General features: G+C 35.0%; 1 protein-coding gene across 13 annotated transcripts; it reads left to right on the top strand.

Moving 5' to 3' along the window:
• Positions 1 to 7352: 7352 nt before the first annotated feature.
• LOC104233867 (putative clathrin assembly protein At5g35200) lies at positions 7353 to 15757 on the top strand. 13 transcript variants are annotated; one of them, XM_070162377.1, is made up of 22 exons: positions 7353 to 7589; positions 7676 to 7734; positions 7822 to 7880; positions 7978 to 8036; positions 8134 to 8191; positions 8293 to 8345; positions 8442 to 8584; positions 8870 to 9021; positions 9109 to 9178; positions 9286 to 9383; positions 11041 to 11182; positions 11274 to 11374; positions 11789 to 11872; positions 11990 to 12040; positions 12129 to 12194; positions 12284 to 12349; positions 12466 to 12546; positions 12645 to 12722; positions 12982 to 13140; positions 13230 to 13305; positions 13391 to 13509; positions 15040 to 15757. In XM_070162377.1, the coding sequence occupies exons 8-22, from the start codon at positions 8923 to 8925 to the stop codon at positions 15406 to 15408; spliced, it is 1659 nt and encodes a 552-aa protein (XP_070018478.1). In that variant the 5' UTR covers positions 7353 to 7589; positions 7676 to 7734; positions 7822 to 7880; positions 7978 to 8036; positions 8134 to 8191; positions 8293 to 8345; positions 8442 to 8584; positions 8870 to 8922; the 3' UTR covers positions 15409 to 15757. The 13 variants fall into 13 exon arrangements, with proteins under 13 accessions (XP_070018478.1, XP_070018479.1, XP_070018483.1 ...); XM_070162378.1 differs by having other exon boundaries at positions 8442 to 8501; XM_070162382.1 differs by having other exon boundaries at positions 8442 to 8501; positions 8885 to 9021.
• Positions 15758 to 18509: the final 2752 nt, after the last annotated feature.

Genomic DNA, 18509 nt, shown 5'->3' on the forward strand with positions numbered 1-18509 from the left:
ATAAAATTTGCACATAAGTTTATAATATGTATTATATCAGATAATCAAGCCGAATATAACAGTTGAGCGACCGTGCTAGAACCACGGAACTCGGGAATGCCTAACACCTTCTCCCGGGTTAACAGAATTCCTTATTCGGATTTCTGGTTCGCAGACTGTAATACAGAGTCATTCTTTTCCTCGATTCGGGATTAAAATTGGTGACTTGGGACACCCTAAATCTCTCAAGTGGCGACTCTGAAATAAATAAACAAATCCTGTTTCGATTGTCCTTTAATTAGAAAAAACTCCTTCACCCCTCGCGGGGACGGAAAAAGGAGGTGTGACAACATCTATTAGGGTGTTAGTGGCACTAGCGGTCGTGTATGGTCTTGAAATCCATCAAATGGATGTTAAAACAACTTTCTTAAATGGAGAATTGGAAGAAGAGATTTACATGGAACAACCTGAGGGTTTTGTAGTTCCTGGTAAAGAATAAGAAACTGTGCAAACTTGTTAAGTCGCTTTATGGACTTAAACAAGCACCCAAATAATGGCATGCAAAATTTGACCAAACAATGTTGGCAAGTGGATTTAAAATCAACGAGTGGGACAAATGTGTTAACATTAAAAATACTCCAGGTCATGAAGTCATTGTTTGTTTATATGTTGATGACATGTTGATAATGAGCAAAAGTATGGCAGATATAAATGCTACAAAGAGCATGCTGGCTAGCAAATTCGACATGAAAGACTTAGGAGTTGCTGATGTGATCTTAGGAATCAGAATTCACAAGACTCCACAAGGTCTAGCATTATCAGAGTCTCACTATATTGAAAAGGTACTTGACAAGTTCAAGTATTTGGATTTCAAAATTACCAAGACTCTAATTGACGTGAGTTATGCACTTCAAAAGAATGGAGGTGAAAGTGACTCACAACTGGACTATGCAAGAGTATTCGGAAGTTTGATGTATATCATGAATTGTACGCGACCAGATATAGCATGTGCTATTAGCAAACTGAGTCGGTTTACAAGTAATCCCAATCAAATACATTGGATGGCAATGAAACGAGTTTTGGGGTATCTGAAACATACTCAAAATTATGCTTTGCATTATAACAAATATCCCTTCGTGATCGAGGGATATAGTGATGCAAATTGGACCGCTGGATCATCTGAAGTTAAATCCAGAAGTGGATATATTTTCACAATTGGGGGTGGAGCAGTGTCTTGGAAATCATCCAAACAAACGTGCATCACCCGTTCTACAATGGAATCTGAATTCATAGCTTTAGATAAGGCCGATGAAGAAGCTGAATGGCTCTGGAATTTCTTGAAAGATATTCCATTTTGGCCCAAACCTTTAGCACATATTTGTATACATTGTGATAGTTAAGCGACAATAGGTAGGGCAGGGAGCATTATGTATAACGGAAAATCTCGTCATATATGACGGAGACACAATACCCTTAGACAATTATCACAATTGACTACGTAAAGTTGAGAGATAACGTGTCGGATCCACTTACAAAAGGCCTATCTAGAGAGGCAGTTGAAAGATCATCAAATGGAATGGGGTTAAGGCCTAGGACAAGTCATCATAGCGGTAACTCTACCTAGCAGACTAGAGATCCCAAGAGCTAGGTTCAAAGAGATCAAACAAAGTTATGAATGACAGTTCAATATTGTCAAATATATCAACCATTCTCGTGATGAAGACAATATTTAAAAAACAAGGTAAAACATTAAGGCTTTTTAATGAGTCAATAAAGCTTAAAGCTTTTTAATGATTTGCTAAGTCTGGCAGGGTATGGCCAGATAATGTGTCTTTAGGATTACAGGTTTAGGAATCACCTATGTAAGTGTGAAGTGTAAACCGCTTCAACGGGAATGAAAGTAAAGGCTTATTCTCTAAGCACTCATGAAATCAGGTGGTGTTCATGGCTGAAACGAACACAACCGTGAGAACCATAGACGGTTAAGGATTGATTGTGTGACTTATATTGTCTAGGTATACAACAAAGCTCGACGGTTCAAAAATATCAAATCTACCGATTGACCGAGTATATCCGATATAAGTTCACTACGAAAAGTTCAAAGGGAAACCTACTTATTCAGATGCAATTAATTCTTGCATATAAAACACACACATGTTCGTGCATTCCTTTAAGTTTATAACTATTCCTCATTCATGTAGGGGATTGTTGAGTTTTGTTATTAATACCAATAGAGGTGTGAATGGAAAAATGATGGGGAAAAAAATGGAGGGAAGTGAAATTTTGAATTAGTTCACTTTACTAATGCACTTTGTCCCTCATTGGTAGAAGGAAAGAATATCTTTGTGTATATATAGAGAAACTCATCTTTTAGCTCTTAAAGAGTTAAGAAGAAGGCAAGTCTCGCGCCATCGTCGTCATCGTTGCTCGCTCGGCTCGACTTCAGCTTCGGCTTCAGATTTGGTCAAAGATCGTTTACTAATGCACTTTGTCCCTTATTGGTAGAAGAAAAAAAAATGCGTATATATAGAGAAGCTCGTCTTTTAGCTCTTAAAGAGTTAAGAAGAAGGCAAGCCTCGCGCCGTCGTCGTCGTTCGCTCGGCTCGGCTTCGGCTTCGGATTTGGATTTGGTCAAAGATCGATTGATTGATTATTTTTTTTGGACAAAATTCTTTTCAATTAATTAATTAATTAAATTAATTAACAAAAATTCAATCCGAAATAATCCATGACCCGCGATCCGGTCCGGTCCGATCCATTTTCTTTCCCGAATTATTTTAAATCCGTTTGTTTTTCCCGCACTTTTTCCCACATGTTCCAACAGCTATGGCTGTTCTGAAAGGTTGCAAACCTTTTTAGAAACAGTGCCAAATTGGCTATAAATATGCCTTTAAATCTTAGAATAGTTACTTACAAAAATTTTCTGATTATCTTCTTCTTCTTCTGCACAATATTTTCCAGTGTGTTTTACGACCATTGAGTTGTTCACCGATCACCAGAGTTTTTGGTACCAATACGCTGGTGAGTTAAATCGTTCTATCCTGGGAGGATATATTCCATAACCTCGGGTACTTGAGGGGAATAATTTCCTTAAGAATACACTGTGTATTCAGTGGGCTCGATTTATTCCTATACTTTTTCAGAATTTATTTTGACGTTCAAGTTCTACTAACTTTCTGTTTCTGTTTTTCAGAAAGTTTATTGATTTATTGATTTTACAGCAATACAGATTGAATAACATTGTATGCAGTTTTACCTTACATTTCTGCAATCAGCTACAACTTATATAGTAGCCTAAAAATCTAATATTTGTACAGTTCCCCGGATTCTTGCCGCATAAGATCCATTAAAAGGAAAGCGTTTTCTATCAAATTCTTTTTCCATATTCAAGAGTCGAACTCAAAACCTCTGCGTATGCGTTCCCTTCATGGTAATTAAGCGAATTGACTTAAATCTCAAAGGAATTTAATAATTTGGAGTCCTGAAAGATTCTAAGTGCGCTTTCTAACTTATGTAAACAACTTTTGACAATGAAAATGTTAACCTCTCATTTGATTAAGAAAGAGGTAAACCACCCAAAAATTTAATTATCAAATGCTTTCATACGGAACCAAATAAATAAATATTTTATGCGTTCATGAACTAGGATTACTTTTTATTTGTTTATTGTTCAATTATTGGTTTTAGATCTTTCCTTAGGTTTGTGCCAGTCTAAAAAGGAATAATACAGTAATTGCCCACCAAGCACAAATAATACCCTTTTGTCATGCTGTGTTTTAAATTTTCTTTTATTCCTTTATTAAAGATGCTGGTTTTGTTCTTTATGTCCCACTAAGAATGTTTTCTACACAATTAATTAACCGATAATCAAGTTTTCTAACATTTCTTTAAAAATTTACTACTCAATACCTTTTCAAGAAACAAAATCACTAAAGTTGGTTCTCTCTCTCTATGTGCGTAATATTTAAGTTTCTGAAAAGATTTATAATCCTTAAAATACAAAGCCCGTTAGTGTAATATTTTCAAATAAATGTAGTAATTAGCAAGATGTGATTAATTATTTTATTACTCCCTCCCGTCCATTTTAATTGAGTTTTTAGATGGTTTAATATATATTAAGGAATTCATCTTTTAGCATTAATTAACAATGAAATTGATCATGAAATAAATAACCCTAATAAAGTGTATTTTTTTTACTGGGCCTTACACGACGCGTAAAATTAGTCGAGTTCTCACCTAGGAATGACAATGGGCGGTGCGGGTTTAAAGCTATGCGGGGCGGAGGCAGGGGCAGGGGCGAGTTGAGGTAATTTTTAGAAAAAACTGATGCGGAGCGAATTGCAGGTCTATGCGGGTTTACGCGAGTTTAAGCAACTTTTGTGATTGGCCTATTCTGCAAATTATCCAGCAACACAAAATAAGAATGAAAAATGCGGTAAACTTTCTAATCAAAATAGTAAAAGCTATTTAAAATTCTTAACCAAATTTTGTATTTCAAATTATCTTAGAGAAATGAAGTTCATTAGTGGGAAACATTTTGAAACTTTTTTCAGCTAATGATTACAATATTAATTTTTTAACATCACATTCAGAAATTGAAAGAAGTGTATGAAACCATTGGTTCTTCTTCTATTCTTTCTCTGCTTGATATATATGCCTACTTCAGTTTTATATTTTTTTAGACAGCTCTTTTTTTAATTATTAATGTGCATAGACAAAGAGTAAAATACTTGCTTGAAATTTCGTGATCAGATTAGAGCAAAAATTAATATATCGTGAATGATAAGATATAAAGGTAAGATAATAATATAGAGAGTTAATATGAATAGAAACAACTATAATGTAAAATACTACTTATAATGAATAGTAATACATTAAAAGGGGTGATTTGCGGTTTTAAAGTGAGCAACAAAAATATTTTTTTTCTTATTGACGAATTCAGTACATGATCAAGAAAAGATCTTGCATTTGTTTTTATTAGACTGAAAATTCCATCGAAAATCTCAAAAGAAAAAAAACTAACAAATAAGAAATATATGTATATATATACGGCACGGGGCAGGGCGGGGCATGTGGATGCAGGTGTTGGTATGAGGCGGGTGAACGCCGATGGAAATGCTATGCGGAGTGGTGCGAGGCGGGTTGAAATCCTTGCCAGTTAACGCGAGTTTGTCCCGCAACCACATCGCACCGCACCATTTGTCATCCCCACACTAACCTAACGTAAAAAAAAATGAAAATTTAGGTATTTTCAAATTAGCAAAGCCCCATTGGTAACTCAAATGTTATATACCAAATCAAGAAAATAGTGTCCTTTTTCTCTCTATCACATCTCCTTTTGTTTAAAAAACAAGATTGATGTTAGCAGGTACAGGTTAGTACAATGTGGTCAGTTTCACTAAATTGCACATGTAGTTGTGGATTTGTCTTTTGAGCTCATCTCATCTCAGCTGTGGACAGCTACTACACATCTCAAACTTTTGGGTCCCACATTACTGATGATCCATCTCATCACCACTTAATCGTACGGTCTACATTTGATCATAACAATAGTATAAGAAATTTATTTATTGTTGGGTATTCATCGTACGCTTCCGTATTCTGACAACTTTTTCTTCTGAGACGGAGTAGTTAAATGGAAGAATTTTACTGCTAGTATTATTTTTTCAAATTTTATTGGGCTTAGCAATTATTCTTTTTTTAAAGCTTACCACAACTAGAAAATATATAATAAGAAAATTGAGAATTATTATCTAGGGCCATAGTAAAATAGATAAGATAGTATTTTTAATCAGAAGCTTCAAGTTCGAGCCCTAAGATTAAAAAAATTTGATAGGAAATACTCCCATTTAAGGGATTTTATGCGGTGGGACTTCGAATTAGTCGACTGCAAATATTAAACACACTGAATGAGAAAAAAAAATCAAGAAAATTATAACAAAAAAGTGATATATTTGAAAAGAAGGCAAAAAGAAATCTTCACATGAATTTAGTTATTAAAGCTTCACGCACCACATTTAACAGTCTAGATTTATCCAATCTCCACATGAATTTAGTTAATATGATTTTTTAGAGAAGCATACAAATTAAGGTCAATTAGCTTTATTCTTTATTTTCTTTTCCTTGAATGCAAAGTTTAAGTATTTTACTTTAATATTAAACTTCGTTATTTTTATGTTTTCACAAATAATACTAATGCTATTATATCTGTATGGAGTATAAAAACAACAAATAGGCAACTAAAAGCTTGTCTTTTTTATTTTTTATTAGTATTCAACATGATGTACACATCACATTTGAATTAATTATAATTAAGTGCTAAATTTAAGTAAAGATAACAACAACAAATTCCATAAATGGGTAAAATTTAAGTAAAGATAATGACATATATTTTGTATTTATTGATATAATTATTATACATTTTTTTGCCGTTACTTCCTCCACTCCTCCGCCCATCTTGCACGCACCTTAGCCAAATTTTCATAATCTAAAAGTATTGTAAGTTGAGATTCTTTCATTCGCGATTAAAGGATTGTGGTTAGTAATAGAAATAAGATAACTAATTATAATTAGTTCTTTGTCCCTTTTAGTGAATTCTACTATGCAACATAAATTAATCAGATTAGTAAATCGCGAAAACCAAAAAAAAGGTGCATAATTTCCAAAGCTGCAAGTAAACGTACATTATAATTTAAGATATATATATATATATATATATATATATATATTTTTTTTTTCCGCAAGTAATTAATTATCATCTTTGCTAGATTATAAAACAACAACAACAATAACATATCTAATATTATCCCACACCGCTTTACTAGATTATAAATTATCAAAAAAACTAACTATTGTGTTAGTTTTATAGACTCAATGCATCGAACTTTTTTGTTGGTTTTTCATTATTCGGTATTTTCATTGGGGTTCAACTAAATCTGAATTCGCACTGAAAAATCCTAAATATTGAAGTATAAAGCGCTCCCTAACAAAGAAAATTCATACTTAGAACTTAAAGTGGGTAAAAAGCTCCCTAACAAATACAACTTCATGTCAAAACTCGAATCTGAAATTTCTGATTAACAATGAAAGAATAATTATCACTCTATCACAACCCCTGTTTGATTAATGCATCAAACTTAAATTCAACACTAAAATGTCACACGAAGCTTCTATATATGGAAGAAAGAAGCAAAAGAAAGGAGTGAAACAGTAGACAGAGAGGATATATACACACACAAGTAACGTGTACAATTATATGAGTAGAGAATACACATAAGAATTGACAAAAGAAAGTGTATAGATATGCTTAAATTTTAAAAAATACAATAAAATTAAATGGTAAATGACGCCGACCGCCAACCAAAACAAATTCATTGTTGGAGACTTTTCTTCTCTATGCTGCAGGCCACCAAAAAAGACTCCCCCTTGTCCTAACACCCCCTCCCCCCTTCCACCCCTCTTTTCTTTCTCCTCAAATTTCTCTCTGAAATTCTTCAACTTCACTTGAATTTTCAGTTTTCAGACTTGCTTTTTGATTTTTATTTTTCCATAAAAAGACACCCTTTTGGCTTTATTGGTTGTGGGATTGTTGATTGAGCTGAAAATTTGAGGTATAAATGAGTAAAGATTGAATTTTTGAGTTTTGTTGGATCTTTAATTATGAAATTGAGCTTTTTTGGTTCTTATTTGTTCACAGGAAGATACCCTTTTGGCTTTCTTGGTTGTGGAGTTATTGGTTGAGTTGAAAATTTTGAGGTATAAAATCAGTAAAGATTGATTTTTTGAGTTTTGTTGGATCTTTAACTGTGAAGTTGAGCTTTTTTGGTTCTTATTTGTTCTTAGGAAGATACCCTTTTGGCTTTCTTGGTTGTGGAATTATTGGCTGAGTTGAAAATTTTGAGGTATAAAAGAGTAAAGATTGAATTTTTGAGTTTTGTTGGATCTTTGATTATGAAATTGAGTTTTAAACCTGCTATTTTTGTACTTATTTGTTCATAGGAAGAGACCCTTTTGGCTTTCTTGGTTTTGGAATTATTGGTTGAGTTGAAAATTTTGAGGTATAAATGAGTAAAGATTGAATTTTTGAGTTTTGTTGGATCTTTGATTATGAAATTGAGTTTTAAACCTGCTATTTTTGTACTTATTTGTTCATAGGAAGAGACCCTTTTGGCTTTCTTGGTTTTGGAATTATTGGTTGAGTTGAAAATTTGAGGTATGAATGAGTAAAGATTGAATTTTTGAGTTTCAATGGATCTTTGATTATGAAGTTAAGTTTATAACCTGCCTTTTTTGCTTTTGTTTGTTCATAAGAAGATACCCTTTTGGCTTTCTTGGTTTTGGAATTATTGGTTGAGCTGAAAATTGAGGTATAAAATGAGTAAAGATTGAAGTTTTGAGCTTTGTTGGATCTTTGATAATGAAGTTGATTTTTAAACCTGCTATTTTGGTTCTTATTTGTACAGAGGAAGAGACCCTTTTGGCCATTTTGGTCGCGGGATTATTGGTTGAGCTGAAAACTTGATGTATGATATGAGTAAAGATTGAATTTTGACTTTGTTGGATCTTTGATTTTGAGTGTTTGAATCAATGTGCAGCCTGATTCTTGGTGGGTTCTTTTAATTCTTTGATTTTTTGTTTAGATTCACCAAAATCAAAATGACTTAGATATAGGGTGTTCGGATTTCAGGTGAAATACCATATGAGTAGAAGATTTGTCGAAAGTCATTATTTTGTGTCTTTTGTATGCAATTGGTCGGATTCTAAGTGGTCGGTTATCTAATAGTTTAGAGGATAGCATTCTGTCACTTCTTCTGGAATTTTATTGAATCAATCTTGATCATTGGAGAAACGTTTAGTTTCGTTACGGTACATTTGAATTCATTTAATGTAGGACTTATTATTATAGCCACTGCCTGCTGGAAGTTCTTGCCGTGAAGAGAGGAAATGTCGGGAGGAGGTACGCAGAACAGTTTAAGGAAAACCCTTGGAGCACTCAAGGATACAACTACTGTCAGTTTAGCTAAAATTAATAGCGGCTATAAGGTAATGATATTCTTTTTTGCTGCCTATTATCATTCTATTTCCATTTTGGGGTGCTCTCTCAATACCTGTTTTCTTAATGTTCTTTAGGAATTGGATATTGCTATAGTTAAGGCAACAAATCATGTTGAACAGCCAGCAAAAGAGAAGTACATAAGAGGTAAAAGCATCAGATCTTCATGTTATGGAGATGTAACTTACTGAATTATAGCGACAAACTACATCCAGAATGGGACTTGATAGAATTTTCTGATTCTCATTTTTCAGCCATTTTTTCTGCCATTTCGGCTACCAGGCCTCGAGCTGATGTTGCATACTGCATTCACGCTCTTGCAAGAAGATTGTCGAAGACGCATAATTGGGCGGTATGGATAACAAATTCAATTTGGTAGCACCACCTTTTTCATGAAAGATAAACTCATTATAATCATGCTTCATACCTAATGAGAAGTAGTCCTCAAAATACTGATTTGGCGAAGTCCTGTTAGTTTAATCTTTGTTTCTTATTTACAACCGCACAGATTACCATAAAGATTCTAAGAGTAGACGTGAGATACAACTGCTTCCTATGACTTTATTTGTGAACACTTTAAGATAGATATTCATTTTACGTTTCTTTTCTTTCCTTTTGCGCGAGAGACCAGGAACACACAGGGAATTTTTGTATTCCAAGCCTATAAGCTTGCAATTTGGTAACTGAGTTATAGTCCAATAAATGCTACGTTATTACGTTAATTGTGCCAAAATTTCCAAGCGAAAAAGTGCTATACATTGAATAAGGTATTAATTCCCTGTTCATTAGCTTCCAGGTTTCAAACTATTCAACTGAAGTGAAGAAGATCCACATAATTACTTCATTTGAAGCAACAACTTCCTCCAAGAGTAATTGCTTTCTATTTTAAGGGTTAGACGAGTTAGGATTCATATACACTACCCCGTTGGGGCTAGGCCACAAAACTAAATGTAACAATTCATCTATGGTTGGGCAGTCAGTCCATTGTTCTATGCCGCACAATTTCTCTTCTTGGATCAAGAGGGACCTGCATTTAAGGGGTATATCACTTTAAGATCCTCAATAGGGTAATGTTCGCCTTGCAGCATTCTAGTGTCTACGTCAAGACTTAGCAATGCCAGCGGTACTGTACTTTTGTGGGTCACGAGGTGAGTTTCCACGGTTTCTCACTTCTTGATGTATCACTTTTATCTTGTATAGCACCTGATTACTGGAGCTTCAATCTGGTTGCTGGCTTATGTAGAGTCTTTGTTGTCTAAAGGCACCATCATCACACACTAGTGGCTAGGTGGTATCAGATAAACTCAGGTCGGTGAACTTTAGCCCTATAGGGTTGTTTTACACCCCAATGAGCTAATATAAGGGGAAAGATACGCTTTTGAACATTATAATGTCGTGGGATTGTGTAGCTTTTAAAGTGTAAGACGACATTACTGTGTTTAGTTTGTAAAGTATAAGGCAACATTACATCATAGCATCATGATTCAATAGAAAATTGATGCAACTAAGTTCCTATGAAGACCCATTAAGATTTGGGTTGTCTTTCGCTTGTTCATGTTGAAATCCAATATTTTAAGAGCCTTATCTAGAGCATATAAGATAAGACAACAGTATGTGTGCTGTGTACTTAGTTATTCTGTCTACTGACACATGATTCGGATGGCCTCTGACATTAATTTCATTGGTGAGGAGTGAGGACAGATCAGATTATAAGCCCTTCCTTTCTTAAATTAGCTTCAGTCGCAAAGGACTAAATATCGTCTTGCTTTTGTGAAAGGTCTAACTTTTGGAGCTGAGGAATAATGTTGTTAATCAAATATTCGTTTAAATGTTTAAGGAATCATTTTACTTTGCTTTAATATGCTTGGTTTCACATCAATTCGTCAAGCATAAAAGCTGATCGCGCTTTGAATAGCAATGATATTTTGATAATCTTAACTCGCATCCTCACTAAAGTTGACACTTAAAGCACCTTTACTGATTCATTTGTCACTGTTGTTTGTTTACAGGTTGCGTTAAAAACATTGATTGTCATTCACCGTGCTTTAAGAGAGGTGGACCCTACATTCCAGGAGGAACTTATTAACTATGGTCGCAGCAGAAATCGCATGCTTAACATGGCTCATTTCAAAGATGACTCTAGTCCAAATGGTATGCATGTTATCTACCTATTTCTTGATTATAGTAAGTTGGCCGTAGTGCTTTACTCTGAAATTGAAAAGTGTTCTGATAAACTCTTCAGCATGGGATTACTCTGCTTGGGTGCGTTCGTATGCCTTGTTCCTGGAGGAGAGGCTGGAATGTTTTCGAGTGCTGACATATGATGTGGAGACCGATCGTCCGGTAAGAGAACCATCCCTTTTAATCTCTTCCAATAGTTAGTTGAAAGGAATATATATATATATATATATATATATATATATATATATATACACACACACACACACACACACATACATGTACACATGCATATATACATATATACATACGTACATATTATATATATATATGTGTGTGTGTGTGTGTGTTGTTTGTATATATCCACACACACACATACCTACATATTATCTTTCCCAAAAAACAAAAAACATATGTATGTATCAATCTTCTTATATTTAGATGGCCTATCTCTGTGGATATTAACAGTCTTCTATATTATGAGGATCCAGTTGCTTTTTATACAAATCTTCTTATCTTTAGGTGAAGTGAAACATCTGAGTGTTGAGATTTCCTTATATTTTAATGCATTTAATGCAGAGAACTAAAGATTTAGACACGCCGGAGTTGCTTGAACAGTTACCAGCCTTACAACAACTTCTGTATCGTATTATCGGCTGTCAGGTACATTACTCTTCATAATCAGTTCAATATGGTGGCTACTTTGACAAAATGTCCTTGTTTCAGATGGCATATACAGTACATTGTGCTTAAACTTATGATCATGAAACTTTCATGCAGCCACAAGGGGCGTCTGTTCACAACTTTGTGGTTCAGTTAGCACTTTCAATGGTAAGTGATCTGTTACTTCACCGATTTATCAGAAATGATTAATGTATTTGGTTTCTCACTATCTGATTGCTTATTATAATTTTGATAGGTTGCTTCAGAGAGCATTAAAATCTATAACGCTATCAGTGATGGTACAGTTAATTTAGTTGACAAGGTGGGCTTTTCTTATGGCTGTAATATAGATAGTCTTATTTCTCCTCTGGAATAACTAATAAAAGTTAACCGAATTATTTTACTTGGCAGTTCTTTGAGATGCAACGGACAGATGCTCTTAGGTCTCTCGATATATACCGCAGGGCTGGTCAGCAGGTACCATCCCGAAAGATTGTTTTCAGAGCCAGCTAGTATACATCAAAACAGTTCAAGAGACTGTGTTCCTTTAGGAATTTAGACACCTTTGCTGATACATCTCCATTTATTTTTAGGCTGAAGCGCTTTCAGAGTTTTACGAAATATGTAAAAGTATCGACGTGGGACGTGGCGAGAAATTTATTAAAATTGAGCAGGTACGAGAAAACTTTTCTGGTAAATATATGCAATTTTTTTCGTGATTGCATCATTGTAGATGTTTCCCTAATCTTTTTGCATTTTATTTATAATCAAGCCCCCTGCATCATTTTTACAAGCAATGGAGGAGTATGTGAGAGAAGCACCACGAGCTTCTACCGTGCGGAAAGATTCGGTAAGCAATCTTCTCTCATGCCTTGATAAATGTCAATTATCTCTGGACGGAGCTAGTAAACATCGAAGGAATACTTATATTTATTTATGTTTAACAAGCCCCCTCACGTGCGGACCTGATTATTTTTCTTGGGCCGAGCATGTGAAAATACTTCTTTGAAAATAATGCAGTTCAAAAAACTGATAGCTTATGATATGTACAAGTCTGTTTTACTCCAACGAGATCTTAAATTTCTATGCAATTTATATTCAACATCCAGGAACCCAAAGTTATTTTGGCTATTGAGTACAAAAAGGACTCAGAGGTCAAAGATGCTGGCTCCCGTTCTCCCCCTCCACCTGAACCTGAAAAGGAACCTGAACCAAAGCCGGAGCCGGTTAAAACGGAAGCTCCACCGGCAGAACCTGCTGATCTTTTGGTAATAGTTTCAAGACATATTTCATCTATAACCTTATTGTACTTAACTCTATGATTGGATATTTAAAGCCTCATATTTGTTGTCCCTAGTCTTTGGATGATCCTTCTCCAGCAGTTGCAGAACTAGATGAGAAAAATTCTTTGGCTTTAGCTATCGTACCAGTTGGTACGTGTTTCAGAATCAATTGCACCATATACTATGTTTGAAACTCGCCCGAGCCTTGTTATTCTGACTCTTGGTGCTGTCACAGGCTCTAGCAACCCACCGGCTTCAGCTGTTTCAAATCTTACTAATGGAGCTACAGGCTGGGAATTGGCTCTTGTCGAAGCTCCCAGCTCGAATGAGAGTGCCACTACGACGAGTAAACTGGTACAATTACGCATCTTTCTCATTTCACTGCTTTTAATCAGTGCCCATTGACACTAAAAAATTGAATGAATCGTATTGTAAAGACAACATTATGGTTTCACCGTCTTGAATTTGGGAGGCTAAAGTAATGGGATGCAAGTAGAGGTGCATGCAATCTTCGTACAATGGGTTCAACTGAACCCAATATTTTCGATATGGAGCATAGATATTCATGGGAAAACCTATGAAATTTAAACAAATATTGAACTGCGAAATCTCAAAAGCACAACGAGTTCAGTAAGAGAATTTTAAAGGTCAAACACATCAAGTTAAATCGTGGATCCACCCCTATATGCAGAAGATTTAGATGTGCGCGAGACGGTGTTAATGAGAGGTTGGAGGTTTGGAGACAGGCTCTCGAGTCTAAGGGTTTCAAAGTGAGCAGGACTAAGACGGAGTACCTGGAGTGCAAGTTCAGCGCCGAGTCGAGGGAAGTAGGCATGGATGTGAGCTTGGATCATAGGTCATCCCAAGAGAGGTAGTTTCAAGTACCTTGGGTCGGTTATTCAAGGGGATGGAGAGATTGACGAGGACGTCACTTTACCGCATAGGAGTGGGGTGGACGAAATGGAGGCTAGCATCTGGAGTCTTATGTGACAAGAAAGTGCCACCGATACTCAAAGGTAAGTTTTATAGGGCGGTGGTTAGACCGGCCATGTTGTATGAGGCAGAGTGCTGGTCAGTTAAGAACACTCATATCCAGAAGATGAAGGTAGCTGAGATGCGGGATGTTGAGGTGGATGTGCGGGCACACTAGGATAGATAAGATTAGGAATGACGATATTCGGGAGAAAGTGGGTGTGGCCTCTGTGGAAGACAAGATGCGGGAAGCAAGACTCAGATGGTTCGTGCACGTGCGGAGAAGAAGCTTGGATGCTCCGGTGAGGAGGTGTGAGCTGCTGGCTTTAGTGAGTTCGAGAAGAGGTAGAGGACGACCTAAGAAGTATTGGGGAGAGGTGATCAGGCAGAACCTGACACGATTGCAGATTTCCGAGGACATGGCCCTTGATAGAAAGGTTTGGAGGTCGAGCATTAGGGTTGTAGGATAGGGTGGTAGTCGAACTTCTCCTCCTCCATTCCGGGGGCGAAGCGAGTTTGAGTAGGTTGGTCCTAGACAGGCTTGTGGTTAATGTCTTCACACTAACCTTACTGTTTTCCATAGCTCTAGACCTTAGTTGTGGGTTATGGTTATTGCATGTCATCTATTTTATGGTTTTTAGGATGCTGTCATTATTTCTATGGTTATGTTTGTTGACGTTACTGATGAATTGTCTTTTCTTGTTTTCTTGTTTTATTTTCATCTTCCTGAGCCGAGGGTCTATTGGAAACAGCCTCTCTGCCCTATTGGGGTAGGGATAAGGTCTGCGTACACACTACCCTCCCCAGACCCCACTTAGTGGGACTTTACTGGGTTGTTGTTGTTGTTGTTGTTGTTGTTGTGTATAAAGAGACATACTTATACTGACGCTTCCTACTTTTGTAAAAAACTAGGCCGGAGGACTTGACAAACTTACGCTAGATAGTTTGTATGATGATGCAATGAGACAAACCAACCAAAATGTGAGCTATAATCCGTGGGAACCTGCACCAGTAGCTTCTCAAATGATGCCAAACGTTGGATACGACCCGTTCTACGTATCAAACATGGTGGCAGCCCCAACTAATGTGCAAATGGCAGCCATGGCGAACCAGCAACAGGCTTTCATGTTACAGCAACAACAACAACATATGATGATGATGACTCCCCAACCACAACCGACTGCGAATCCTTTCGCCAACCCTTATGGAGCAAATGCCAATCCATACGGCCCCGGTATGCCTGTACAAGCATATAATCCCTATCATACTGGCCTCATTTGAGCAATTTATGGAGAGACCATGTTGCTGTATTCAGCTATTGATTTTGATACTCAGGAAGCTATTGAAGAATAGATTTGTATCACTGCAGGAGGTAGTGTAAAATTATTTGTTAAATATTTAGGTAACTTTCTTGGTTCATTCTTTATTTGCAAACATGGCGGGAACGCTCAATAATTCTTGACTCTTAATTTTTTTCTTCTTCTAAACCTGCTTATTCTTGGGCTGGATTTTCTTATTGCCATTTCTTGGCTCTTTTATGAGTTTTGAATTTTTGTAAGATTTGTATTGTGAAACAAATTTGCTTAGTGATTGTACATGGTTTGGATATGAAATGTGGTCCTTTTGTATACTCTCTATTTTTACTATCTTCTTTTTATGAATTCTTCAAAGGAACTCTTCCTATGTTAGTTGAGGTATATTTGGCAAAGCGGTGACTAAAAAATGCTAGTTTTCTTAGATAAACGTGATTATCTCTTATACAGTTAGACATATCTATAACAACATCGATATATAACAATCATTCATTATAAAAGCTAAGTTTCTTTTGGAACTAATTTTCATGCTATGTTATAAACTTATAATATTTGTTCTCTAAAACAATATTTTGTTATAACAATCAAATTTTTTTTGGAACAAACGAGGCTGTCAGAGAGGTTTGACTCTACTAAGATGGGTAAAAATGGACTTGAAAAAATGCCATGAAGTTATATCTTATTTAAACAATAAGATTTGACCCCAAAATCTTACATCCATTAGGTTATAGGCTTTAAGAAAGCACCACAAATAAGCTGTTCTATTTTTCCAGACAAAAGAAAATTATGTAACTACTTACTAGTAGGGGTGTTCATAAAAATCCGAAAACCCGAAGACCAAATCAAACCGACCAAAAAAATCGATACTTTTTGTTTTGGTTTGGTTTTGGTTTTGAAATTTAAAAACCGATCAAATTTGGTTTGGTTTTGGTTTTAATTAAAAAAATCGAACCAAACCGAATATAGGAGTAGCTATTTTAAATTTATTATTACACCTATATATATGTATACTTTTATACAAAGTTTTAAAAATTTTATAGTAAATATTAATCGTTTGCCCTTTTAGTACGGTTCTTTACCTTTACATTCTAGTTTAATTGGTAGTTTTCTTTTATTAAGTGTAAGAATCTATTTCATGTTAAAAATAATATATATTTAATTGAGTCCTTAAATTATTCATCACTATTTGATTCAATTATCATCAATATATCTTGGTAAATAATATATTTGTCAAAGGGCAATTGATTTGATAGTGTTACGTTGAAAATGTGGTTGCCGAAATGTGTGTTTGGTAGTGTATGTCTTATATTTAAGAAAAAAACCGACAAATAACCGAAAAAACCGAAAAATCGATATAAACCGAATCGAGAAAAAATCGACTTAGTTGGTTTGGTTTGGTTCTAATATTTGAAAAACCGACTTACTTGGTTTGGTTTCTTTTTAGGGAAAAACCGATCTAAACCAAACCATGAACACCCCTACTTACTAGAGACCTTATTTATCAAATTTCATTATAAAAATTATAATTTTTCTAAAGAATTCGCCGTGATATTACTTGGTTCGATACTGGCGAAGCCACGTTGAACCAAGGGGTGTCAAGCGATACCCCTTCGCCTGAAAATTACATTATATTGCTAGATAATTTATTTATTTTATGTATATTTACTATACATGATTTTTCGATGTATTTAATTATTTATATTTTGACAGCCCTTAATAAAAATTCTGGCTCCGTCACAGTTGGACAAATCGTTGTGGCGTAGGATCTGGAATTAGGTAGTGAGATTGCGCGGGACCCACCATTCTCAATATACAACTTTTGGTAACAGATAGAGACATCCCAAAAAATAGATAAAAATAAACAAAAACTCCATAAACGAAGCAACCAAATAACCAACTTTATTACACATCTCTCCACCAAAATAGTAATTAAAAAAAATATTAATAAGAAAAAGAACAAGTGGAAAAGACAACAGATAGAGTCAAGAGTCATAGAGTCCTAACTACTGGAATACTACTACTGACCTACCTTTGATAATAACCTTTCCAAAATAATAACTATACCAATATTTCTATCTCAAATTAATTTAATTGAGTATATGAATATAAAAATTTCCTCATTTGAATAGTTTATGTTGAGATATTTAGTATTTTTTTCGAGAAAGGGAGCCTTGGGTGTAACTGATAAGTGATAAAGTTACTGTCATGCGGTCAATAGATCACGAGTTCGAGCCGTGAAACTAGTCTCTTACAGAAACGTAGGGCAAGACTGCATATAATAGATCATTGTGGTCCGGTCCTTTCCAGACCCCTAGAACTTAATGTACCGGGCTGCCCTTTTATTTTAGTAATTTTTTTGGCAAATCGTTTTACTCTTAAATAATGATTCTTAAATCATTGTTCTATTAATAAATAATTACGTAATTAAGTGTGGAAAATAAATTACTATCAAACACGTGACTAAACACTTATCCCTCTACTAACATATGATCTCCAACCAAATAAGAAAATCTTGTAAACAATAGACTAGGAGTAACGTAAATGTACAAAAATAACTAATTTTTTTTATGTTTAACTGTAATTAGTTGGTCACGCTCGTATGAATAATTTAGCTAGCGTTTGACGATAGATTCCCAAATTTATTTTGAAATTTGATTTGGGTGAAGTTTGGTTTGAAGATGAAAATGTGTTTGGACATAAATTTTCAAAACATATTTTACTTTTTTTTGTTGAAAAAACATGAAACATGACTTATACGCACAAGTTCTAAAAACTATCACAAATACTCAACAGAACCTTTATCAATAGCATTCATTGTATTATTGTAAACTATAGTCCTGAACTTAAATAAATTTGGTACAAATTATCATTTTTATAATGAACTACATATACACTATCAGATGACCGAGAAGATAAAACAGCATTATTAAAAAATAATAAATGATGGGCTCTTTTATAAAATACAAAAGTTCGGAGCAATTTTTAAAAAAACGTAATAGTGATATTTTGGGGCCAAAACCAGCTTTTGAGCTGATTTTGGGATTTGAATTTTGGATTTTGGAAATTTGT

The sequence above is a fragment of the Nicotiana sylvestris genome, chromosome 11, assembly GCF_000393655.2.
Source record: "Nicotiana sylvestris chromosome 11, ASM39365v2, whole genome shotgun sequence".
Classification (NCBI taxonomy): domain Eukaryota; kingdom Viridiplantae; phylum Streptophyta; class Magnoliopsida; order Solanales; family Solanaceae; genus Nicotiana; species Nicotiana sylvestris.